The 26,842-nt window shown below is 27.6% G+C and overlaps 3 protein-coding genes across 3 annotated transcripts; all 3 read left to right on the top strand.

Moving 5' to 3' along the window:
* The first annotated feature begins 1,742 nt into the window (after positions 1-1,742).
* Positions 1,743-15,899, top strand: LOC127279506 (mucin-4-like). The gene is made up of 12 exons (XM_051301903.1): positions 1,743-1,824; positions 2,308-2,384; positions 2,504-3,351; positions 3,419-3,730; positions 3,849-4,159; positions 10,434-10,833; positions 11,095-11,403; positions 14,614-14,660; positions 14,922-15,054; positions 15,147-15,248; positions 15,436-15,545; positions 15,644-15,899. The coding sequence occupies exons 1-12, from the start codon at positions 1,813-1,815 to the stop codon at positions 15,830-15,832; spliced, it is 2,850 nt and encodes a 949-aa protein (XP_051157860.1). The 5' UTR covers positions 1,743-1,812; the 3' UTR covers positions 15,833-15,899.
* On the top strand, positions 9,732-11,888 carry LOC127279383 (uncharacterized). The gene is made up of 3 exons (XM_051301705.1): positions 9,732-9,858; positions 10,434-10,833; positions 11,095-11,888. The coding sequence occupies exons 1-3, from the start codon at positions 9,847-9,849 to the stop codon at positions 11,409-11,411; spliced, it is 729 nt and encodes a 242-aa protein (XP_051157662.1). The 5' UTR covers positions 9,732-9,846; the 3' UTR covers positions 11,412-11,888.
* A 4,746-nt stretch (positions 15,900-20,645) lies between the features above and the next one.
* LOC127279384 (MAGE-like protein 2) lies at positions 20,646-24,357 on the top strand. Its single transcript, XM_051301706.1, has 4 exons — positions 20,646-20,719; positions 21,374-21,494; positions 22,704-22,873; positions 23,783-24,357. The coding sequence occupies exons 1-4, from the start codon at positions 20,708-20,710 to the stop codon at positions 23,921-23,923; spliced, it is 444 nt and encodes a 147-aa protein (XP_051157663.1). The 5' UTR covers positions 20,646-20,707; the 3' UTR covers positions 23,924-24,357.
* The last annotated feature ends 2,485 nt before the right edge of the window (positions 24,358-26,842 follow it).

Raw genomic sequence — 26,842 nt, 5'->3', positions numbered from 1 at the left:
GAAGGTGCAGTGATCGTCGGCTTTGCGGACGACGCGCTGATCGTTTGCGCTGCCGACACGGAGGAAGCTCTGGGGATATTGGTGAACGAATCACTGCGGCTAGCAAAGTGCTGGCTGGAAACCAGAGGTATTAAAATAGCCCTGGAAAAGACCGAAAGAGTGATGGCGAGTGTCCCCATCAACAAATAGATGTTCTACCATCCGCGATAAGATGGTGTCCGCACAGAGTTGTATTACTTCACGTATTGTCTCTACTTATTGGAGAGTATCTACGAGTGCTGTACAGGTCCTTGAAAGTGTCCCGCCAGTAGATCTTTTGGCGCTTGAGAGGAAGAAAATTATACTTCTTCTCAAAGAGAGGAATTCTTTGGAAGAGGAAGTTCGACCCAATAAGGACTGCATCCGCTATGAAGCAAGGCGCACAGTCGTCGAAAAATGGCAGGAGAGATGGGACGGGGAAGTCAAAGATCGATGGATTTATCGCCTTATACCGACACTCGCCACCTGGTTAAGTAGGAAACATGGTGACATCTCTTACTAAATGGCCCAACTGAGTCCAGATCTGGCCTGAGCCCCGTCTGGATGAAACAGTGAAATACCGAACGAGGCCATGTCCAGTTTTCGGATCTGGACACCTGGTCACATCCCGACCATGGCCATGGGAATTTTCTCAATCTGACCAGTATTGTAATTTCCAATAAATTATAATTATTTATATACATATAATTAATAAATAAATAAATATTATTTCATTTTATAAATCTTCATTTAAAATAACAAATTATGAAACTAAAATAACAAATAAAATTTTAATTTGCAAAAAATCAATGTTCCTTAATTTAAAGGTTATTTATTTTTATTTTACATTTCGACTGACCACTTGAAAGTTGGAAAAAAAGTGATTTAAATAATTTTATAAAACGCTTTAAATATACTTTTATAAAGTTTCATAGAATTTTCGTTTAACATAACATTTATCCTTAGCAAAATTTTTGTTTTAATAGAATTTTTTAAAATGGACTTCCGTTTTTCTTAATTTTCTATTTAATAGAAAATCGATATAAAATATTTTAGTTAAAAAATAATAAAACGGTTATTGTCTTTTCCCTTTTTTAAAAAATAACTGCGCTGTCGGAAATGAAAAGTTAATTTCACCAAACAAGATAGAACATTATATAAAACAAAAATTTTAAAAAAATCTTTCTGATTATAATACAGTAAAGAATATTCGATAAAGATCTCAAAGATGAAATCGATAAATTCAAATGCGATTTGTTTTTTACTCGCATATATATATATATATATTAAAAAGCATGAAAGTTTATGAAATTGACGGGTATACACATTTAAATTTCCGCTGCATCACTGCATTGTAAATGCACCTGATTAAAAAAATTGAACACTTTCATTTATGTGAACATGCAAAAAGAATACTTTAGGGAAGTATAAAACAAACTGAATGGGCGTTCACCGGACGTTCACTGAACTCAAATTGGATCGCATTCAAGTAGCCTCTATACTATATACATTGGTACTTTAGATGTACAGATTTCGATTGCGCGTCGCATTATACATATGTGATTTATTTTTTTTTTTAATTCATTTTTTTGGGATGATTCGCGAATCGGACACAAGATACTCTCAGGTCCGGTTTTCTGACTTGCTGTAAATCTATCACAGATATGAGTGGGAGAAAGTGTTACCTATAAAAACCGATGCTCTCATTGGTGGCACTTGTAGTGCCTGATTAGCTGTTCAACCATTAAACTTCAATTTTCTAGATTTTCAAATAAAAAAATAATAATAATAAAAATGTTTTTAATTGTAAGTAAAATGGAGATGATGATAATGGTGATTAGAGTCCGAAAAAAAGCGAGGTTCGCGAAAGTTTGCGCAAGAGTTTATTGTCATCAAGGTCAAGATCGCTGAACAGTAATCGATATTAATTATATATAATAATAAAGTAATTAAAATTTAATGATTCAATATGAGAGAAGTTTTTTAAGGATAAAATAAAATTTATGTCTCTCATTTTTTTTAAGATTATAAGTTTTTTTTTGTCGTATTATTTTATTGAAAGTTTTATGATTTTTTTATTACTCTATTGGAGATAAATTAGAAATTTAATAATTTTTTTAAATGCTTTAAATCATTGAAATCTATTATTTCTATATTAAACAGCAAAATTTTTTGATTTTTTTAAAAATTTTGTTCTAATCTGGTAGAACAGTGATTATTACACATCTTGATGAAAATTAATAATATATTTCATTTTAGTGTTTGGAAAATTGATTACTTTATTTCTAGTTAATTATTGGATCATTCGTTTTTCGAACAACATTGGCTGATTACATGACTGACAGTCAGTTTTTTACATGGAGAGGGTAAGAATTCATATTTCTTTATACTCTTTTTATTCTTTTAGCCTTTTTTCTACATTTCATTTTTTTTAAAGAAAAATTATCTTCTTAAATTTTTTAACAAAGCTGTTTTGTTTTTTTAGCATAGTGCCAGGAAAAGACATACGTCAAAATAACATAAAAAGTTTTGGCTCAACAGTTAGGAGTAGAATTGACATTATGGGAAGTGCAACACATTCTAATATTATTCCAGCTCCAATTATGATTAGAGCAATGAAAAATAGTAATGTTAAAGGACATCTGATTAAACAAGAAAGTAGTTCAAAAAGAGGTGGACCATCATATACAACATACGGCGCTATGAATATGTACAATCCAACTGTTATAACACTTGGACCAAAGGGTACCGTCAAGAGTGCTATTAAAGCTTCTGAATTAAAATCTGGATCCTATGGATCGTACAAAGGCTACAATCCTACAGTAACAATCGTTAGACCATCTGAAAGCAACAAAAACTACATTCCTGTTTCATCTTTTAGAGGCACTAATGATCATGGTTCGTCAATTTTATCAAATACAATACCACATGATACCAGTAGTTACAATTCTGCGTCTTCATCTGAAAGTGGGGGTTATGGTTCCTCTCCTGCAACGGGAAGTGGTATCAATAGTTATAAATCTTCCATTTCGGAAAGTGGTACCAATAGTTATGGTTCTTCATCTTCATCCGGTAGCAATAATTATGGAACTGCAATTTTGTCGGAAAGTGGTACAAAAAATTATGGATCTTCAATATCATCCGGTAGTGGTACAAATAGTTATGGATCTTCTATTTCCTCAGGAAGTGGTACCGTAAACTATGGATCTCCTATTTCGTCCGCAAGTAGTACCAGCAGCTACAGTTCTCCAATTTTATCAGGAAGTGGCTATGGTTCTTCAATTCCATCGGAAAGTAGTGCTGCTAACAATTATGGTTCTTCTATTTCTTCAGGTAATTATTTAATACTAGTAAAACATTTTCTTACTTTGAATAAATTATGACGATTCTTCTATTTCAGGAGGAGATGGTACCAGCAGTTATGGTTCATCATCATACAGTGGTACCAACAGTTATGAATCTCCTGTCTCGTCTGAAACGTCTCTAAGTGATAGCAACAACTACGGTTCTTCTTATGCTTCATCAGACGCATCATACAGTGGTACCAATAGTTATGGTTCTCCTCTTTTATCATCTGCTAGTAAAACATATTCATCTGCAGTAGCTGGTAATTTTAATCAACTTCCAAATCATTATACTCAAGCTGCACCTATTAGCCATCAGCATATTGAAGTTACTAAACCTGTGACTGTTCCTGTTTTCAAGAACGTTGGTATGTATTACAAAACAATGTTACAAAAAAATTAATTACTTTTGCGAATATAAAAATATTCTGTTTCCATAGAATCATCTATATAGTTACATAAATTTTGATTTTTATCAAATTGTAGGTGTTCCAGTTCCACAACCTGTAGGAGTACAAGTTCCACATCCAGTCGCTGTTAGTGTAACTCAACCTTATCCCATTCATGTACCAGTTTCTCAACCGGTTCCAGTACCAGTGATAAGAACTATAGCAGTTCCCGTTGAAAAGAAGGTTCCATTTCCAGTGGAAAAAATTGTCCCCTATCCAGTCGAAAAACATATTCCATATACAATTGAAAAAAATATTCCAGTACCGGTGGAAAAACCATATCCAATTCATGTTCCAGTTTATAAACATATTTATCATCGGCACAGAGGTCATGGTCATCATTGGGGCTAAGAATTCGTTGAAATTTCAAGATTTTTAATTTTACTGTTTGCAAAAAAATGAAGTTTAAACAGTCATTTTTAGTGTTTAATTATTACATGTTTTGTTTATTTATGCAAATGTAAAAATCAAAATGTTGACACAGAACTCGTAATTGTATTTTCTGTTGTTCTTGTTCTTATACCAAATATTGTTTATTTCCATAATAATTGTATAAATTACATTCTAATCGACTTTGATTATTATATGTAATTATTTATTTAAATTGTATAATTTTAGTATGAAATTTTTATTATTTATTAACTAATTTTAATTTAAGTTATTGTATTGTTTTTTTTATTACAATAATTTATACTTTCTTAATAAAAGAAATATAATTTTCCATTACAAAAGTAATTAAAATGACATTTCCTTAAATATTCCACACTAAAATTTTTTTGAACAATTCTACTGAATATTTTTCGCAAGTTTTCTCACCTTGATAGTTTAAGCTAAAATTTTGTGTGGAGCACAAAAATAGTGTAAGGATTCGTTGTCATGTGCTAGATTATATTAATATTTTATAAAAAGTTGCATATTTGATGAAAATTGAATTACGATTTTGATCAATTTCGCAAGTATGGAATTTGTAAAGAATACATTTTTTTATAAAATATTAATATAATATAGCACATGACAACAAATCCTTGTACTATTTTTTAATTCTTTACGAAATTTTAGCTTAATCTATTAAATATTTTGCGAGAAAACCTGCGGAGAATATTAATATTTACATGTGAAAACATAACAATCACATAACCTTAAAAGGTTACAAGTTTATTTAGACAAATATTTAGAGTTATAAAATTGATCTTTGAGAGACAGAATCCTGAAGCAACCATTCTTGAAAATAAAGGAAGTCAGCATTCCACTGCAACAAGGAATGTAAAGGTTACTACAAATTTTTATAAGGAGTTAGGAAGGATTTACATTAAAAGCACGAAGAAATATAAGGAGACCCCACTGTCTGGGAAAGCTGCAGCCGTTTTCCCCGGTTCTCTTACAATTAACGGAGGTGTTGAACCCTAACGGGAAAATTTGATACCTCCGAAATTTCGTCTGCTAAAATTGACATGAGTAATGTAAACATGGAGAATCTCCATGGACAGAAACATGATATAATTATTTATGTTGTGTAAAAACACAGTATCGAGGTAAAATTAGTAACTGCAAGTGAATATAAATTATTAAGCTGTTTAAATTTTATTTTAATTATGGTTGTGATAAAAATATACTTTAATAAAATTTATATTTAAAATGAAACTCATCATTATTATTTGGATTTCATTGAAAAAAGTTTTGTAAATAGATTTATATTTTGTATTGCCTTTAACACAATTTGTTTTGCAATCTTTAATAGAACAGCTAATCATATTTCCTTTTTTTTTTTTAATTATTTACAAAAACCAGAAAAAAACGAAGCGATATAAAAACAATCAGTATATGCAGGTTATGTCACGGTAGCCATTTTGCGAAAGTTCTATGTGTTAGTAACTGTATGTACACATTTTGTGTCAGTGTGGGTAACTAGTTCCCAACTTTTCCGATAGGTTCGACACCTCCCTTAATTGTAAGAGAAACGGGGAAATCATAGCTTCATCTTTTCGTGGGCTAAATATAGCAGTGGGGTCTCTTTATACTACTTCGTGATTAAAAGTATGACGACTTATCTTAAATTTAGATGTAAGATGTATGAAAAAGGACCACTGCTGTGTCCTTAAATATTGAAAGGAACGGCTGGTACCAGATATCGCTTAAGAGCTCACAGAAAGGTTGACGGGCCTTGGTATGACCACAGGTTCGGAGTTCAGTTGACCGTGATAAAAATTCAAATAATTAATTTCTTCTAGAAAAGAAAGAAGAGATGATTTACAAATATTATGGGAAAGTTAAAGGCTTAAATACTTGGATGAGTTCTTCTTGACGTAGAAACTTTTATCACTTGACAAAGAGATTTTTTAAGTTCAACTTGAGTATAAAATTTAGCAGAGTGATAGTATTTCTACAAGATTTCGTATATGAAGTTGACATGCTGGTACCAAAATCTGAACTGAACTCTCCTGGCAAATGTGGTCCTTTTATACAGAATTTTCACAAAGAGAATAGATAAAATTTTATTATAGTGGGTTGCTTTTTTACACATGGAGAGAAGGGCGTAGTAGATCTTACTACTATCTCAGTGAAATCTACTAAACAGTATCGTTCATTTTGGACGGACTAAACATTAAGTTAAATGAACGATACTGTTTAGTAAAAAAATTTACACGATTATCGATAGAAAAAAATTTACCGACAGAAACGAAATGTAGAAATCTGATTGGTTGTCCGCAATCTGGTTAAATGTGGACAACCAATCAGATTTGTGCATTTTTATTCTGTCGGTAAATTTTTTTGTGTGACAGAACTATAGTAGTCCCTCTGACTACGCTGTTTAGTAGAATTTGGACTAAACGTGTTTAGTAGAATAGACTAAATCTCTTCTCTCCGTACACCCTACCGATAAAAGACATTACCTGATTAAATTAGGGTGACTTCTCTTTGAAGTAACAATAACCGAGGTGATAAAATGAACATCATGAGAAATAACTCTCTCAGTTGAACAATTTACAAACAGTGGTTAGATAAATATTATTTGGAGAAAAACACATAATTGGTGTAGGAGGAAGTATGCTCCCCAATCATTTAGAATCTAATCTTATCTATATTTGGTCACAATCTAAGGATTAACATAATATATTTCTTTTGTTCAAAGTGTGAAAAGAAAAAGGGATACTCCATTAGGTAATAAATTTTTAGAAATACGGAATTTGTTAGGAACTCAGACTACAAACGGGAGCACGTCATTGGTTATGAAAAAAGGGGAGCTTTGTTACACAAATGCAGCTGCAATGTTTAGTACGTTACGGTGACGTGACATTATGATAGTAGGGAGTGAAAATACACAAACAAAATTAATTCTCGATATCAACCGTCTGCATTACATTCAAAATATTCAATAAAAAAACTAATTTTGATTTTACATAATTGAAAAGGAACTTTTAATCAATATAAAACTATGTCATAAACACAACCTATAATTTTTTGCTTTTTCTTAGAGGATCCTTTCTTTAGAGCGCGTCACATATATTAATAAATGTAATTACAAAAGTACCCTCACAACACAAGGATATTCAGGATATCCCTGGGACGTCCTGGGGATATCCATTTGCTTTTGGCGATTCGGATATCCCTAAGATATCCTCTGGATATCCATGGACATCTCTAAGATATCCCAGGGATATCCAAACCGCCGAAAACAAATCGATATCCCCAGGACGTCCCAAGGATATCCTGAATATCCTTTTGTTGTGAGGGTAGAACTTTAATTCCATTTCTTTAGATGAGTTTAAACATTAAATTGTCCACTTTCTTGTAAATTTATTATTATATACATACACAATATTAACATTAAATGGTCATTTATGTTAAAAAGATAAAATGATGATTAATTAAAGTTAATGAAGTTCATGCACAGTTGGACATTACAAGTATTCGTTATGCTCTCTTCACAACTGGATGAGCTAGTCTAGTGAACTTGAATAATGATTATAAAAATCGAGAGTCTCATATTTATATTATAGATAGGTCACATACATGTTTGAAACAATTTGTACTCTATTACAAGATTTATTTTTTAAATATTTTGAAATGAAATGAAAATTAACACAAATTATATGATAACTTTTCTAATTTTAATGATTTCATTTACGTTTATCTAAAATAAGTTTAATATTTTTTTCATTCCTGAAATTACTGATTATTTAACAAAAGTTTCAAAATCTGAATCTAATTTCTATGTAACACAATAAAAAATTCTTTTTGGACCATTTCGAATCAAGTCGTATTATTTCAAAACTTAATTTTAATCCTTTTGAATTCTGAAATTTCATTTTGAATCAATCCGAAGCTAATTTTAATCCTTTTAAATTACGAAATTTTATTTCGAATCAATTGGTTTTCAAGACAATAGGATTAATTCAGAATTTAAAAGAATTAGAATTTAATTTCGGAAGGCGTGGAAATCCTCGAGGATTTCCTCGTGTCAAATTTGGACGGAATTCCTCGAGGATTTCCACGAGGATTTTGTACTCTAATTTTTTTGTCTGTATTTTAAAAATCCGCAAGGAATCCACGAGGATTTTGTACTTTAATTTTTTCGTCTGTTATTAAAAATCTTCACAGATTCCACGTGGATTTTGTACTATAATTTTTTTTGTCTGTATTTCAAAAATCCGCAAGGAATCCACGAGGATTTGTACAAAGAGAAAAAATTGAATTTCAAAGTTCGAAAACCTCGAGGAAATTTGTAATTAAATGCCGACAAAAAATATTTACTGAAAAGTCCTCGTGGATATTTTCAACGATCAGGAAATAAAAATATTTAACTTTAAGTTAAAATCATTATGGATTTTTTTGACGACAGTGAAACACAGATAAGACATTTTTAAGATAAAAATCCTCGTGAATTTATAGGTGCAGGGAAATTAATTAAAAGTTCAAAATCCTCGAGGAATTCCTTGCGGATTTTTGAAATACAGACACAAAAAATTAGAGTACAAAATCCTCGTGGAAATCCTCGAGGAATTCCGTCCAAATTTGACACGAGGAAATCCTCGAGAATTTCCACGGGGATATTTTTTACGGGGGAAACAAGTTGATTCAGAAGGAGAAAACATTTAAAAAGAATTCAAATTCAGCTTCATAATGAAACTAATTGATTCAGAAAGAAAACACAGTTGAAAAGAATTAAAATTCAGCTTCATAATGAAACGAATTGATTCATAATTATACGAAAAAAAATTTTTTTTTTGAGTTACGTAGAAATTTAGATTTGGATAAAAATTGATTGACACAGAAACAAATTTTCAAATGTCTCGGAATAAAACATAAAAGACCTAAATTCCTCTTGCAAAGTTAAAATTACACTATTAAACGAATAAACGCGAAACTTTATTAATAGGAAACACTATATAAATTTATTTTTATTTACATTTATGGCGTAAAAGAGTGATAAATGTTTCGTTTAATAATAACAACATACATTCCACTTAAAAGTAGTGCAATCACTCGTGAAGACTTATTTTTTTTTAATCCTAAAGTTTATAATTATTTCAATAAAACTCTAAATGTCGAAGAAAAATATATACAAAAAAAAAAGTTTTAACATCGTTATAAATACTTTATAAAGAATCAACTTTCTTAAATTAACAAAACATTTAAAAATTGAAACATTTGAAAATTTTTTGGTCAAATAAAATAATATTGCTTTTGTGCGCAGAATAGCAAAATAATAAAGTATAATAATAATGATAAATTTAAAACTAATGTATATCACTTTACCGTTTTTTTTGCGTTGAAATATAGAGAGATAGTTATAGTAATGCCATGGTCACTTCCTTTTGCTGGAGAAACAATTGCACCAAAGAGAATAGTATAGCGCGCGCTGCTCAAAGGAGAATTTCCGAGGGAAGATCTCGTTCAATAATATCAGGTCGTCGACAGTGAAAGGTTTCCTACTATATTAAGATGAGAAATGCTCAAAGATATATCAGTCCCTGAAGACATCTCTCAGTAACAAGACTTCCTTTGCCCATTTCCATTGACACGTGATTATAATCATGATAAAATTTGTGAGTAAATAATAAAAAGATTCACAATATTATTTTTGTGACAAAAAATACAACAAATACATTTAAAGTGATAAAATTTATAATTTAATGTCTCAATTAATAATGGGCTTTTTTATTTTTCTCTTTTATAAACCCGTTTATACTACACTGAAAAAAAATTATCATTGACTCAAGAAAATCATTTACTTGTCCCTATTTGTTCCAATATTTTTTTTAACTGAAAATTATTTTTTTAAACTAGTTAAATTTCCTTGCATCAAGAAAATATTGAATCAAATACAGATAATTAAATGGATTTTCTTGATTAAATACTATTTTTTTTCCAGTGTACAAATAAATTAATTCGTGAAACAATAAAAATTAGAAATCTCAAAAATAAGTGAAACGAAATAAATAAGTTTAGTCAGGTATTATTTATAAAAAAAAAAAAAACAGTTTGGATTTTTATACATAAGAACCAACTTAGAATAAAATTAATTAATTTTAAAATTTATTTCAATTATAGAATTTAAATTATCTATTTCAATTCAAATTTACAAATTGAAAAATAATAATTGTTTTTTTGATTATTATAGATTTTTCTCTGCTGTCTGAGTTTGGCAGCAGCGTATCCAATTACAATAACTGAATTTGCGGGAAGATATTATCTACCATTTTTCAATAATTATCAAAAAATTGAAAGATCCGATAGTTATGCGGCTGCTACTGAAAATGGAGATTATGGTGGTGGTGATGTAACAGGAACAGAAGCGCACTATCTTTCTGGTGACAATACTGGAGTACATGTGGAACCAAGTGGTTATGAAGGACAACAGGATTATTCTTCATATTCTGATTTTGGCAATTATCATGGAGGAAATGATGATTCTTCTCATGGATTCGAAGATCATGGGAATAATTATGTTCACAGTGTTCCTGTGTCTGAACATGTTGAGGTGACAAAACCAATTGCCATTCCTGTTTATAAAGATATTGGTAAGTTGAAAAAATCATTTTTATTTTTTCATATATATTTAATTTTAAATATAAATAAAAATCTGAAAAATTGGGAAAAAAAAACAAAATAGAATAATTTGAATTTTTAAAATTATTTTCCTTCTAAAAGTTAAATTATGAATGAATGAATGTGAATTTAAAAATCAAAATTTTAAAATAAGTCTTACACAAATTTTTGAAAAACATCCCACAACAATAATATAATGTAAAAATAATAAATGAGTAATTAATTTTCAACAGGAATACCAGTTCCTCAGCCAGTGAAGATCAATGTTCCTCATCCAGTGGCAGTTGGTGTTAATCAACCTTATCCAGTTGCAGTTCCTGTTGCGAGGCCAGTTCCCATTCAAATTATAAAAACTATAGCTGTACCTGTGGAGAAAAAAGTTCCATATCCTGTAGAAAAACATATCCCTGTTCCTGTTGAGAAACCTGTACCAATAACAATTGAAAAACATATTCCTGTACCACTTGTGAAACCTTATCCAATCAAAATTCCCATTTACAAAACTATTTATCATCATGCCAAGGGCCATAGTCACGTTCACAGTCACTAAAAATACAAAAAGAAAAATGAATTTTTTTTAATGATAATTATAAAAACACTAAAATTGATGTAAATTTTTAGGTGAAAATTTTGATGTCCTCTCTAAAAATGAAATCAAATTTTTTCGTAAAAATAATTTACATTAAACATTTAATTCTTTTTGTACGTCATACTTTGTAAAAGTGATTTTTTGTAACGAAACCATTGTTCATAAAAGTTACCAAGACGATACTAAAGGTGATAAGAGAAATGCATTTTTTTTTGTAATTAAACGTGTGTACAGTAAAGTATGTGTCCGATATCTGACTATACTTTGAGAAAGTTTACAAGAAAAAAAAAACTGTCTTGTCTTCTCTTACACCAATGTTTTTTGTTGTTGTTATTATTGTTGTTGTTGTTGTACATAGTGTTGATCAGCGTTTTTTTATTTGTTAAGTTTCTATTTTTGTATCGTTAAACATTTTACAATAAAAATCAATAAAAAAAACATGTTCTTTATTTAGTGAAAGCATATATTTATAAAAGACGGAGACAAAATCATTAATTAATTATTAGTAGATCAAAGAAAACGTTGATATTTAATTATCTCAAGAAAATAATAAGATAAGAAGAGCTATTTCATCTTTCTTGTGAAATGCTCACTTGGGCATAAAGTACGTTTTGAGATAGATTTTTAGTTTTTTTTTTGTATATTTTATTTAATTTTTTTATTTGAGCCTTTCTTATGAATATACTGAAACATGTATTTTCGTATTTTGACATATTAATATTTGCAGAAACTATATTTGAAATAAGATCATCTTTTTGTAGTTCACCTTTCACTGTTTCTTTTTCGTTTTCATGCATCTCATATGGAAAGTCAAATTATTAAAGAATTTTGTATAGTTGAAAATCGTGTCTAATCATATTCTTAAGTTTCAACAAATAGTGAAACAAATCAGAATATGAAACCTATTTGTTTAAATTCACAAATAATTATACTTCCAATTTAAATATATATATTTGTTGTATCTATATTTGTATGTTTTCCCAGGAAGTACAAAATAATTATAAATAACATACATCTATAGCATTATCAAAATTTATTAATTTTTTGAAATTTAAAAATAATTTAATTCAACTTGAACATTAGTTTGATCAAAATCAATTTTTTTAACAGAAAATGTTGCATAATACTTGCGAATGTAATATGACTTTAAAAATTCAAAATGGCGGGTCCAAGATGGCGGACGAAATTTTATATCATTAAATTCATATTGAAATTTGTTTCTAAGACATTTTTGGAGTTGCTATTTACGAATTCGATGTCAGTATTTCAAAAATTAGATTTGGGGAAAATTGTTTTTAATTTATCAAATTAGCATAAAACTCGTTACTCAGATACATGGAGAAAAAAGAATTGTTGTGGTTACTAAAAATTAAGTCCACACAACAATTCCAGATTGTCAATATAGAACCAGCAGTTCTATTTGTTTTCGGGACAAAAAAAATTGTTAAAATGGGATTGTTATTAAAACTATTCGGATTATTCGGTGAACAAACAGAATTGTTTGATGAACAAAGAAAATTGTTATGGAACAGTTGAAATAACAAAACTAAATTGTTAAATCGACAATACAATTTGTTGTATTAACAAAGCTTTGATCCGTCTAATACAATTTGTTCAGTTTTTTAGCCTTCTAAAATAATCGATAGCAGATTTCCGTAGGTCATATCACCAGTTTCATTTGCATTAAAATCTGTGGAACATTCAGCTTCTGAATCAAATTCTTTGGCCAGAAACTACAAATTATTTTAAATTTGTTGTTAAATAATATTTAATATACATTTTGCATTTTTGAAGGTGAGGTTATGTTCAATAGTAACCGAGTATAATTTACCGATAAACAATGAAATTGTCTCTTCGTCCATTCACTACACTTGCAATAGATTTCTCACTTTAACTGGATTCATTATTTAACAGCACTTTGTCATTTAAAAAAAAAACTAATAATAAAAGCAAAAGTGCACATGTGCCAAAAGCAAACGACGCGACGATCTGCACGCCAGTTTGCGAGAATTTAAGATGACCACGTGACATGGAACAATAAACCTGTCAGTTGAACAAATTCGGATTGTTCCAGCAGCAAATCGATAAAGTTGCTTCTGCAACTGTATTATGGAATTGCAAACTGAACAAAACTGACAACAAAAAATTCGTATTTTTCTCCGAGTATTTTCGAAATCTCTGATTAGGATAATCAGAAATCTTAAATACTTCCAAGTAACAAGTTTTAAGGGAATTTTATTAATTTTTAAAAAATGTTAATTATTATTTTAAAAAATCAACAAATGTAAAAATGAACGGAGTTACACAACAAAAAGTAACAAAAACAAATCTTCATATAAATAATTATAATAGAAAGCTGTTTTAATTTTTTCATAAAAAACATCTTGGCTGTTCTTTTTTTTAATAAATATATACTTCCTTTACTAATTTGCTACTTCCGCTCTTTATTTATTGATTAAAATGAGCAAGAGTTATTTACGAAACGATTCTATACATAATACAATTTCAGCATGTACATAAAATTAAATATTTTAGATTTTGATTTGATCTTGTTTACCCTAGCAAATCAAATTATCAAAGATTGTGTATTAGAATTTTTATCAAGTTCTTAATTGAAAATCTAACTCAATTTCACTTTTTTAGTATCATTAATATTATTATTATTATCCCAGTGGTGAATATCGAAATCTCAATTTTCGTAATTTCGTCTTCATTACACAATATTATTTCATCATTTTACATATATAAACTATTATCAATTCGTCAAAAATACAATTCATATTTATGCAAATAAACATATATATATATATATATATATATATATATATATATATATATATATATATATATATATATATATATATGTTTGTGTATGTGTGAATTTTCTTCCATCATTCGAAAAATTAATACGAAAACGCGTTTATAGACGAAGAATAAAGGAAAAGGCGGAAATATTATTTTGATGAAATTACATAAGTATTTTATTATTATATGCCAAGCATGAAAAGAGTGTATAATAAAATAATAAGGCGACACAAAAATTAGTGAAGGTTTCAAACTCTCTGTTTTATGTATTCTAGTAGGAAGGGAGGGTAAAATATATTTATAGGATTTGTCTTAGGTATATAAACACAGAAGCTGGAAAATTACTGAAACATTTCAGTATATTTGCCATTCGTTGACATTGTCAAAATTATGATGAGTAAAATAGTGTGTTATTTATAAAACAATTTTTTTAATTTATTTTTTAATTTTAACCTAAAAAATTTTTTTTCTAATAATAAATCAACTGATTAATATATACCTGATTAAAATTAATTAATTTCTTTTTGATAAAATATTTTGAAAACTAATTAAAATGAAAAAATTTATTTTTTAATTTCTATGAAAATTAATTATTAAATTTTTATTATAATTATAACTGAATGAGAAAAAAACTATTTTTTTAAAAGTGAAACTATTTTCTTTTAGATACTAATAATTGCTGCTGTTACTAGTACTTGTTGGGGTTCAGAATGGCAGTTAAATGGACATGGAAGTGGTTTGACCTTAGGAGAAATTTCATTAGATGGCCTTGATCATGAATTACCAGCAATAACTCTAGGTTTGCTCTCGTTTTAAAATTTTTTTTCACCAAATGTAATTTTTTTTTCTTATATTTAAACGTGGGAAAAAAGTAATGTAATTTTTCGAAAGGATCAGGACACGACAGTCTGGGTTTTAATAGCAATGGTTGGGATTCAAGTATCTCTATTGGTCACCATGGTCAACACGTAATACCTGTAGTCAAGGAAATTGGTAAAAAAAAAAAATTTTCTTTTTTACAATTTCTCAAAAATTTATAAAGAAGAATAAAATTACTTTCCTTCTTGTTAGTTTAGAAGAAATATTTGAAATGATAAAATGCAAGATTAATAAAAAAAAAACTATTTTTATAAGAAAAATACATTTTTTTTTATTAATAAATATAATTTTTATTTTGAAGGCGTTCCAATAGTCAAGCAAGTTGAATTTAAAGTTCCTCAACCAGAAATACAATCAATTCCTCAACCATATCCAGTGCCTATTTTTGTATCAAAACCCGTTCCTTACGAGGTAAGATATTTTAGAAATTTAAAAAAATTTTGATATTAATTTTTCAATTAATTTAAATGAAAATGATTTATTTTACTAAATAAAAATAAATTTTTAAGGTCATCAAACACGAGGTGAAAAAAGTGGAGAACAAAGTTCCAGTAAAAGTGGAAAAAATTATTCCATACAAAGTGGAAAAGCCGGTACCATTTACAATTATAAAATCAGTACCTGTCCCAGTGGAAAAGCCTTTTCCAATTAAAATTCCCGTATATAAAACAATTGTTCATAAACATCATAAAAAGTAAATATTAAATTGCATAATATCATCTCTGTAACTTTTAAGCGCAATAAAATAATGTATTCGAACAGGAAGGATTTTAAAACGTTTTATTTTTTTCGTCTATATATTTTATGTCAACTCTCTCTATTCAGTTATTTAGATTTCTAATATAAAATTTTTAACCAAACACCTTTAAAAACTACCCTAAAAAATTTTTTGCTATAAATTCGTTGATGATTGACTTTAGAGTGAAAGTACTATATTATTGATGGAATAAAGATGCTTATTGCCAAAGACAAAAATACAATGAATACAAAGTATAGTAATTAAACTTAGCTATATATATGTGTATAAATATCCGGTAATAATATTTTTATATTTGTAAGAAAAGTTATTAGGATTAAATTACTTTTTAACTAGTTTTAGTGTTAAAATTTGTACTTGACGTAATTCAGAAGTGCTTTCATATATCAATTACATGGAGAAAGTAGTTTCAGTTACATTTTTATTTTATTTTTAAGATGCTTCTATTTTAGAGACCTTGGATTAAAGAAAGTAAAAGTGCCTATAGAAGAAGTAACATTATAGCTTTTTGTGCGAATATCATATTATCTACTTTTGTTAAATTATGTAGTACATATATATATATATATATATATATATATATTCAAGTTAAAAGTATTAAAATATTATGTTAAAAATTTAAAAAAATTAATTAAACTATAGCAAAATGTATAAAGAAATAAAAAATTAAATTTTAAATAAAATAAAGCGGTTTTTTTATTCATTGTATCCGTACTACTACTTTTAATTATTAATTGTATCCGTTTAATATAAATTATATCATATACATATGTGAACATATGACTTGTTACTTTATGATCGAAGATTATTACTGTCACAACATTGAACTTAAATGGCTATTAGAATTCGTTCACGCAACATTTTATGATTTATTACAGACTAGAATAGATTATGACACGCAAGAAAATCTAATGTGAATGCTCGTAATTTTATTTCCTTTTTCTTTAGTCTCAATATTATTCTACTTTTGCACGTTATTTTTTTTTGAAAATTTTTAAAATGCACATACAATTTTAAAAAATTACAAAATTTACATTTTTAGTTGCAAACTTTTTTAATTTATCATACAGTCCGGACTAGCGTAATTTTTAAAGTGCCCTTCTGGTTTAAATAATTATACGTCTCTCTTTAACATGATTAGTTTATTACTCCCAAGTACGAATTTATTTTCTTTGTGAATAAAGCTCATTAGAAGTACAGAAAGAACTTGGCTGTTTAATATTGGTCGAATATTCGCTGAATATTGGCAGTCAAGATTTTAGAAAAATATATTTATTTATATACGCTCGGTGATTTAGTGAATTTTTCCTGTTTCATTTACAAAGCAGAAGACTCTGAGCTAGGGGTACAGGGAAGATAGAGAAAATTGATTTTTAATGATAAGTTTATTCAGACAAATATTTAGAGTTATAAAATTGATCTTTGAGAGACAGAATCCTGAAGCAACCATTCTTGAAAATAAAGGAAGTCAGCATTCCACTGCAACAAGGAATGTAAAGGTTACTACAAATTTTTATAAGGAGTTAGGAAGGATTTAGATAAAAAGTATTACGACTTACCTCAAAAATTTAGATGTAAGATGTATCAAAAAGGACCACTGCTGTGTCCTTAAATATGGGGAGGAACAGCTGGTACCAGATATCACTTAAGCGCTCACAGGAAAGTTGACGGGCCATGGTGATGACCACAGGTCCGGAGTTCAGTTGACCGTGATGAAAATCCAAATAATTAATTTCTTCTAGAAAAGAAAGAAGAAATGATTTCCAAATATTATGGGAAAGTTAAAGCCTTGAATACTTGGATGAGTTCTTCTTGACGTAGAAACTTTTAACACTTGTCACAGAGATTCTTCTAAGTTCAATTTAAGTAGAAAATTAAGCAGAGTAACTACTTCTACAAGATTTCGTATATGAAGTTGACGTGCTGGTACCAAAATCTGAACTGAACTCTCCTAGCAAATGTGGTCCTTTTATACAGAATTTTCACAAAGAGAATAGATAAAATTTTATTATAGTGGGTTGCTTTTTCCACCCTCTTGCTCAAGCTGTGACCATCTAATCATTGCAAATTAGGGTGACTTCCCTTTGAAGTGACAAGAATTCTGGTAATAAAAAAAGAATCATAGGTAGATTCTCTCAGTTGACCAATGTACGAAAAACGGTCTGACAGATTTTATTTTCTGAATTCGAAGAAAAATCTATATTTGTCGTAGGAGGTACAAGGCTCTTCTATCATATAAAAATCGACCTCTTGAGTGTAAGCAGCAGCTTTAGTACTGACAGCCTGATGACTTCAGAAATAAATACGGAAGCTATCAACGAAACTATCGAAAGCTGCATAAACTTAAGAGCAGATGTGGTAGCAATGTTGGTCGAGATTGGAAGAAATATTTAGACGTTCAGAAGAATGTGGACCAAACGATAAAATTTGAGAACAAGATCGACGATGGTCATCCAAAGTGTATTAAAGGTATTCGTATGATGACGTTTTGGGTAAGCTTCGCAAAAAGATCCATCCGGACATCAGTCATACAAAAACGGTTATTGTTAGAGCTACGAATAAAGGGAGACCTCCTGATCAAAATCAAAGGCGACTACAACGAAGAGGCATTTACCACGGAAATTACCAATACGGTCGGATGCATATAGGGAAAGTGTAGTCGGTGGATAGAAAGGTCACACTTGAGATCCACGACTTGGAACGCCTTATACAGGTAGAAGAGGTTCAACAAGCATTGGCATATATGTATTCGAAAAATGAGGAAGCAGGAAGGTGACTGACCCAACTGTCGGGAATTGAAACTTGCTATTTTATCCACCGACACCGTTGAAGCAGACAGAATGGAAGAATTGAAACGTATAAAAATTGGTTTTATGTGTTACATATAATCAAATAATAATGATCGATTGGTGTCGTCGATGTGACTGAGAGGAGACCACATCTTCTCAGACCGAAGCCTTTGACACTTATAAAAATATTCGACGAAAAAGCAGCCATTAAACGCTGTATGCAACGTTTAGAATTGTCGATAGTGAACACTAGGAGCGCGCTATCTCCGCGTCTTGTGACAAGTTTAATAGAATTAATGAAAACTAACCTATTAAAATGGGTAAAAATTCTTACTGACTATAATTAGCTGTACTTTTTTTATGTTATTGTAATTGTGTGTAAATTTTTTATATATTTAAAAATAATTTTAACATTAATCAATGCGGTAACAAACTTTATTATAATAGCGGAACTTATAAATAATTAGATTTAAGATTTGTCACCATCAATTGATTTATTTTGTTATTATTAAGTTTCAAATGAAAGATAATTAATCTTCGTAACTGTATTTTACCTTCCGTGAAGTAAAAAGATCTATATTTAAAAAATCCATTGCCTCTTGAAGGGAACAAAGAAAGAATATGATAGAGATTTAGCATGTTTATTTTATGTCTTTCTTAGATATATACATATATTGAGAAACGAGTGTAATAGAAACCTCAAACGCGGAAGGGAGAGTATTCATTGTTACAAATGAACACATTCATCTCGTTTATCTTAGGATTTAATCTTCTGGGCATAGAAAAAAAATTCGTCGATTGAAATCGAGCAAAATTTCTTTGAGAGGTCTCGAGCAAAGTAATACTCTATATTGACTGTGTGCGGTATGTGAATATAAGTTGCACCTCCAGTGGCCAATGAAGAAAAAGAAGAGAAATATAAAAAAATCCCCAAGCGAAAGTAAATGCATCGATCACTTCCTTCTATTTTCTGAATGAAAAAAAAAAAAGAAAAATATTGAACGAGTCCGGAAGGCAATAGGAAATTAGTCACTAACACTTAATTAATTTCTTATTTAGGTCAATGAACGTTTTTCAAGATACAATAAACAAATTATATTTCTTTTTGTACATAAACAAAAAAAAATATATATATATTCACAATATTTTATTATTCATAAATATATTTGCTATAGAGGAACTGACTATAAATTTTAAACCAATCCCGAAAGAAAATTAATAAGTGTTGCAAAAAGTCTCATAAAGATTAATTATTTAATAGAGATATTTGCAAATGGTGAATTATAGCTATTTACGAAGTTATTATATAGTTATTTTAAAGTAATTTTTATTTTGATAATTCCACATTCTTTAAATTTTTCACAAAATCTATTTTTCTTGTTTAAGTTTATTTTCCTGAAAGTATTGAATTATTTTTATAAACATAATTAAAATTTGTTTTTATAAATTAATATTAATTATATAAAAAAATTGATTATAATTTGTTTATTATATATTATACTCTATTCTTTTTATTATTTTTGAAAATATATTATAACATTTTTATTTCTAACATTTTAATTTCATTGAAATTTCGTTCTATTTTGCAGTAATTTTTGTCAATTTATTATTTAAATAATAAAATCACATATTCCATTTATTTATTGATCTTTTATTTCTTTTATCATGTATAAAAAATTTTATAAAAAAATATGAATTCTAATTTATCAATATTGTTATCTTAATTCTTTAGCACTTTAAAATAACTTCCGGAACAATTATAACGATCGTGTGAATATAATTAAAGATGTTTTGTACGCCGGTTAATTGTTCCTTCACTTTGTATTCAAATTACTTAAAAGACTTTTTATTGAAGTTAAAACATTTGTAAAACAAATTTCGTAATAATTTTCTAGCGGGAGGGATATAGTGTACTAGTAGAAGAAGATTTAAGTGAAAGGTGGTGGAATATAAACGGTATATAAACCTCGTTCCTTCAACTCGACTTCCTCTGTGTCAATATTCAACTTCCTCCAAAAAGTTCCGTCATGAATCAAATTGTAAGCAACTATTACTCAAAAATAAACGAAAAAAAAAGAAATAAAACATCTTTATAAATGTGAATGAATTAAAAATTTTACGTTTCTTCCTTATCCTCATGGCCATACTAAAATCAGAAATAAATATTATAAATTATCAAATATAAACTAAAAACGGACGAATGAATAATAATCAAATTTAAAAAAAGAGACATTTTTTTAAAAAATGAAAATTAAAAATGAGAAAATAAACAGTTGTATAAATTAAATTGCATTATATTTTGAAAATGTTTTTGAATTTTTCTTCTTAAATTAAAATGAAAACTTTGTTGAGTTAAAAAATTGTTAGGAGTAAATTTAATTTAATATTACATACATATATATAGTTTTAATTGCTAAACATACAAAACTTATAAAGTCATTAAAGATAATTGGAGTAATTTCAAATGACTATTATTTTAAATGTAATCAGTATCATATATGATTGAGGAAGCAAATGTTAATATTGAGGCAAAATAGTACTGTAATTATAAAGTACATTATTAGTTTGTTGCTCTCTCTTTATTCATAAACTGTGGGATGTATGTTATTTGTGAACAAAGATAATAATAATTGTTCCCAAGTGTGCAATACGTGATGTGCGAGTAAATTAAATATCGGAGATTTCACTTGCAGATTTTTTTCTTCGCTTGTATTTACTTGGTGTCTGCCGGTTATCCTGAAAGTGATGATCATGTCAGTACAACATATGAGGAAAAAACTAAACCTGTACACATTCCAATATATAAAAAATACGGTAAGTTTTTTAAATTTCATATTCATTTTTTTTTTAGTTTTATTTTTTAATCATAATTTTTAATTCATTGTATTTTTTCATTTTATATTGTAGTGGACCAAAATATGTACATAAAAATAAATTTATTTAAATTATTTATTTATGATAGTCAACAAGGTAAATATTAAAAATTAAAAAAATATGTTAGTTCATTTTATACCAAGTGGAAAATGTATGCCTGGATCCATCCATGGCTCATCCAAGTTTTGAAACCTTACGCCGTACTTTTTTCCGACGATTACAATTTTAATAATTATTTATCAAGACATTATTCGTCACCATTATAATACGCCCTGCTTATCTAGGAGTTAGAAAACATAACCGGAAGTATAAATTGTGCAATATACTAATCCAAGGGCCATCCGGATGTCTCCCTATATATATAGTGCTCTAGGTATGAAATTAACATCTTCGAGGAAGTTTGAACAAAACAAAAATATTAAATTCTTCCAAGTGCAAATATAGGGTTTCCTTCATGTGGGCCACTTCCTGAAGTGGTCTAGGTAAAAAATTAACGTCATTTACGGGGAAGTTTAGACAAAACAAAAATATATCCTTCCAAGTGCAGATTACGGGTTTCCGTTATCTGGACCACTTTTTGTAGTGCTCTAGGTAAAAAACGACGTCTTCGAGAAAATTTGGACAAAACAAAAATGTTATATCCCTCCAAGTGCAAATAAGACACTTCCTTCATCCTAACTACAAACTATAATAATTTATGTGTTAAAATAACTTCATTTTAAATTTTTCATACAATCACGTATCAATTTTATTTTATCACGTATCATTTCTAGGAACTAGAATAGAAGAATAATAAAATGTCAAAATTAAAAAAATGTAATGTAAATATTATTTTTTATTTTACTGCATTTTTTTTTGCTTTCTGGTGGATGCCATTTTAAGGACATTTGGAGGGATATATTTTTGTTTTGTCTTGACTTCCCCGAAAGTATTAGTATATTGTACTATTTATACTTCCGGTTATGTTTTCTAACTCCTTTGACAACCAAGGCGAATTATAATGATGGCGAATAATGTCTGAATAAATAATTATTGTAATTGTAACCGACGGGAAAAAGTGTGGCGTAAGGTTTCAATTATTTTTTCATATTAACTAAATTAAAATTTTTATTATAATTATAAATTTATTAAGGAAAATTTTAATTTCAGCTATACCCATTCCACATCCTGTAATAGTAAAAATTCCCCAAGAAATAAGGATTCCAATTCCACAACCGTATCAAGTACCAGTGGAGATTCCACATCCATATCCAGTTGAGGTTATCAAACATATAGAAATTCCCGTTGAAAAACCTGAGCCTTATGTAGTAGAAAAGCACGTAAGTAAAAAAGAAAAAATAAACAAAAAAAAAAAAATGTTAGCAAAAATAGTAGAAAATTAGAAAATTACAGATTCTTCTATAAATCCTAGACATAAATAAAAGAGCGCCTGAAATGAGCAACCAATATCACTTTAATGATGTTCGGGCAACTACACCCAGAGAAATGATATATTTGTCTTAGAGCCTAATAAATATTTATTTGATTAAAATAAATTTTTATTTGATTTAAATAAAAAATTTATATACGCCAAATAAATAGACTAGTAGGCTATTAGACAAATATAAGTTTATTTAAATCAAATATGTTTTATTTGGTTCATATAAAACATTTCTCTGGGTGTAACTGTAATTGTAAAAAATTTAGAAAAATTCAGTTTGACTATTATTGTCTTTTACTACTGATACCAAAATTTAAATAAATTTAAACTGACATTTACTAGTAATTCCAAAATTATAAGAACAGTAAATCACTTTTACTACTGCTATTAAACAATAAAAAAATTAAAAAAGTGATAAATATAATAATAATAATAATATTACTGATAAAGAAATTGCAAGAATTTGGGATGTCTGGCTTAATATTCACTTCTACTACTGATGTTAAAATTACAGGCATATTAGGCACATGTCGGACTAAAATTTATCTTTACTACTGATATAATTAAGAGACACGAATTTCCAACTTTTGATCTCCTTGAAACTCGACATCTTTTATTATCAGTAGTAAAAATACATTTTATTTTGGTGTAAAGAAAATTTTTATTTGTCTCAAATAAACTTCAAATATTTATTTAGAAATATTTAGTTAACTCTTTTTTTATCTTTCATACTGTAAATATAGATGTAATTATATATTTCAGTTTGAATTTGTTAATAGATTTTTAAATAAGAATACAATCTTTTTAGGTACCATACGTCGTGGAAAAGCCTTATCCAGTTTATGTAGAGAAAAAATTTCCTTATCCCGTGGCAAAGCCTTATGCCGTTCATGTGCCCATTTATAAACATGTGTACCACCACTCATCAAAAGGAAAGCATTGGCACTAAAACTTAACAAGTTAGAATATTTGAAGGTCTAATCAATCTGCCATCTTCTGCTGTGAAAAGAGGCTTCTTCATTTTCATCGACACTAAATTTAGAAATGAGCACTACGAAAGAAATAGTTTATTTCTTTTCCATTAAAAATGTCTCACGATTTTACGAACGAGAGAAAAAATTCTTCCTCCAAACAAATTAAAAAAATAAAATTATTTTTCAATAATATAAGTGTTGCGTAAAGTATTTCTTTCAGTAAGGCAATCTAAAAAGATATGTTGTTGAAATATATATATATATATATAGTTTTTATTCATGAATTGAAATGTTGATTGTTGAATAAAATCATGAATAATTTTGACTCTGTAGAAAATAATATATGTATCTACAGTATAGAAAAATTGTCAAATTAATCAATAAGAATTGTGTGCAACTCTTTGTAAAAAAAAAAATTATTTTTTTTCAATTTAAACGAAAAGAATTGTTTTAATAATTGACAATTATTGAAGTATTATTGCTTCAATTGGAAAAATAATTGAAACTTATTCTAAGAAAATTATACTTTCACTCTCATGAAAGAAATAACTGGTTTATTATTATTATCTAAATATTTTATTGATTGAAGTATATAATTTACTTCTCAATGGATCTTTAATAATTATATCAATTAATAATTTTTTTCTTTATCTATAATAAAATTGTTAATCTAACTAAAAAAAATCTTGATAGGAGGATTATAAAATTCTTGACTCAGGTAATACAATATATTTGACCCCCGCAGGTAATTTGATATTTCATTTAGATAAATAAAATTATTGGTCAAGGTAATTAAATTTTTAATTTAAATAATATTTTATAATTGTTTCCATTGAATATAAAAATTGATCAAATTGTTGGTCAAACTAATAAAATTCCAGAGAGACGTAAATTACATCTAAAGTAAAGAAAAAAAGTACATGCATTTCTTCGCGATGAATTAAATGATTAAATGCAACGCAATTCCATAGTCTCACCTTTCTAGAATTGATTTTATTACCATAAAAGGAGAACATTTACCAAATTTGGACTAAATAAAAAATACGAAATCATTGAAAGTGTCTGAAATAAACGACGATATAATTTTTCTTTTACGAATGTAGAGCAATTACAGTTAGTTTTTAATGAACATCGCATGATTTTGTAAATATATTTTTCTAAATATTTTTTATTATATCTTCAAGCTAAATTTGTCATCGAAGTTTTGTACAGAAAACTATTAAAAATTTGTTACAAATATGAAGTTTATTAATTTTTATGCCCATTTGATCAAATAGTAAAATCAAAATTTCCTAAAAAAGAAATTATTATCTAATATTGAATTTAAATTAATTTTTAATTTACTTTAAAAAAAATGTTATATAATTCGTAATAATTAATCGTACCAATTAATTACTAATATAAATACATGTTATATGTTCATGAATATATATTGTTACATTAATAAATATTTTATTAAATTTAATGATATTTTTGAGTCTAGATTTTCATCTAATAATTCAGAATTTTTTTAAAATGAGTTCTATTTTTTTATTATTTTTAAAGGAATAATTTTGAATTTAATGGATCAGAGAATCATGGTAACTGCTCTACAGGAATAAGATTCTCTTGGATAAAAAGGTTTAATATAAAAGGATTCAATTTGGATTTTGAAGAAATAGTCTAATGCTAAACAATAGTCCATTCTTCGGAATTAGAAAATTTGTAAAAAGATTTTAAGAAAATATTTCGACAGCAAATTAAAAATTACTTACTTTTTATTTATAATTGTTATTATTAAAGATGATGGAAATTGAAAAGTAAGAGAGAGCAAAAATCCTTGGTAATTAGGAATTTGTTGAAACTTCCTTTTTCTTTGAAAAATGTGAAATAAAATGAAACTCACTTTTAAAAATTTTAAATAAAATACTTTGAATTTAAAAAATTTAACTTGAATTTAGAATAAAAACTTAAAATTAATCTTGAATTTAAAAATTATTTTAAAACTTAGTTGAAAGAAAGAAAATCTTTTTTTTTTGTTGAGAAGAATGTATTGAATGCAAAATTAAATAGAATATAAATTTAAAATTGAATATTAGAATATATATTTTTTCTATAGAAACATAAGTTTTTATGTTAAAATTCCCACCATCAGATTTTCTAGGGGAAATAGATTTGAAGGGAAATTCTTGGAGAAAGGGAAAAAATTTTGCAGAAAAGAAAAAGTAGATTGGGAAAATTTGGATTGGTTTAAAGAAAAGAAGATGATGAGAAAACTTATTTAGAAAAAGGGCCCTATTGGCAAATTTGGGCCAGTCTCATTTTTAAGGGTTTAACGCGTAGGAGCGCCTTAAAAAGGGGATTGATAGTTTTCTTCCTTGATTTCGTTTCCCCTCTTCCAAATTCCATTTTCTGAATACATAATTTTCCTCTTTTTCACATATTAATATTATTGAAAATGGTTTTGTTTTTAATAAAAAATAAATTAACAATTTTATAATGTTAATAATAAAAATTATATCTTATTTATAATAATCTAAATTTTATACATTCACACAAATATATACATATTTTCATAATTATTTATAATTATTATAAACTTTTTAAAGAATAAATTCATTTGTAAAAACTTCATATAATTCATTAAAAATAAATAAAAAATGAATATTGTTTATAATTATTATAAATATTTATAAATAAAAAAAATTATTATTCGAAAATGTTTTAAAAATTATATAATGAAAATATAAATACATACATCCATAGATATATGTGGACACTTAATGAGTTTTTAAATATGTGGCGTCTTAAATTTGAGAAGAAAAAGATATTATCTTATGATGTTACAAAGGAATGTTGATTTTTGGAATTTGCTAAATTTATGAATATTTGTAAAATTGTATTGATTTTTGCTC

This window comes from Leptopilina boulardi, unplaced genomic scaffold (genome assembly GCF_019393585.1).
Source record: "Leptopilina boulardi isolate dan_hultmark-lab unplaced genomic scaffold, ZJU_Lbou_2.1 LbouV2_216, whole genome shotgun sequence".
Lineage (NCBI taxonomy): Eukaryota > Metazoa > Arthropoda > Insecta > Hymenoptera > Figitidae > Leptopilina > Leptopilina boulardi.
Note: the sequence above shows the minus strand (reverse complement) of the source record. Positions and strands in the feature narration are given on the sequence as shown.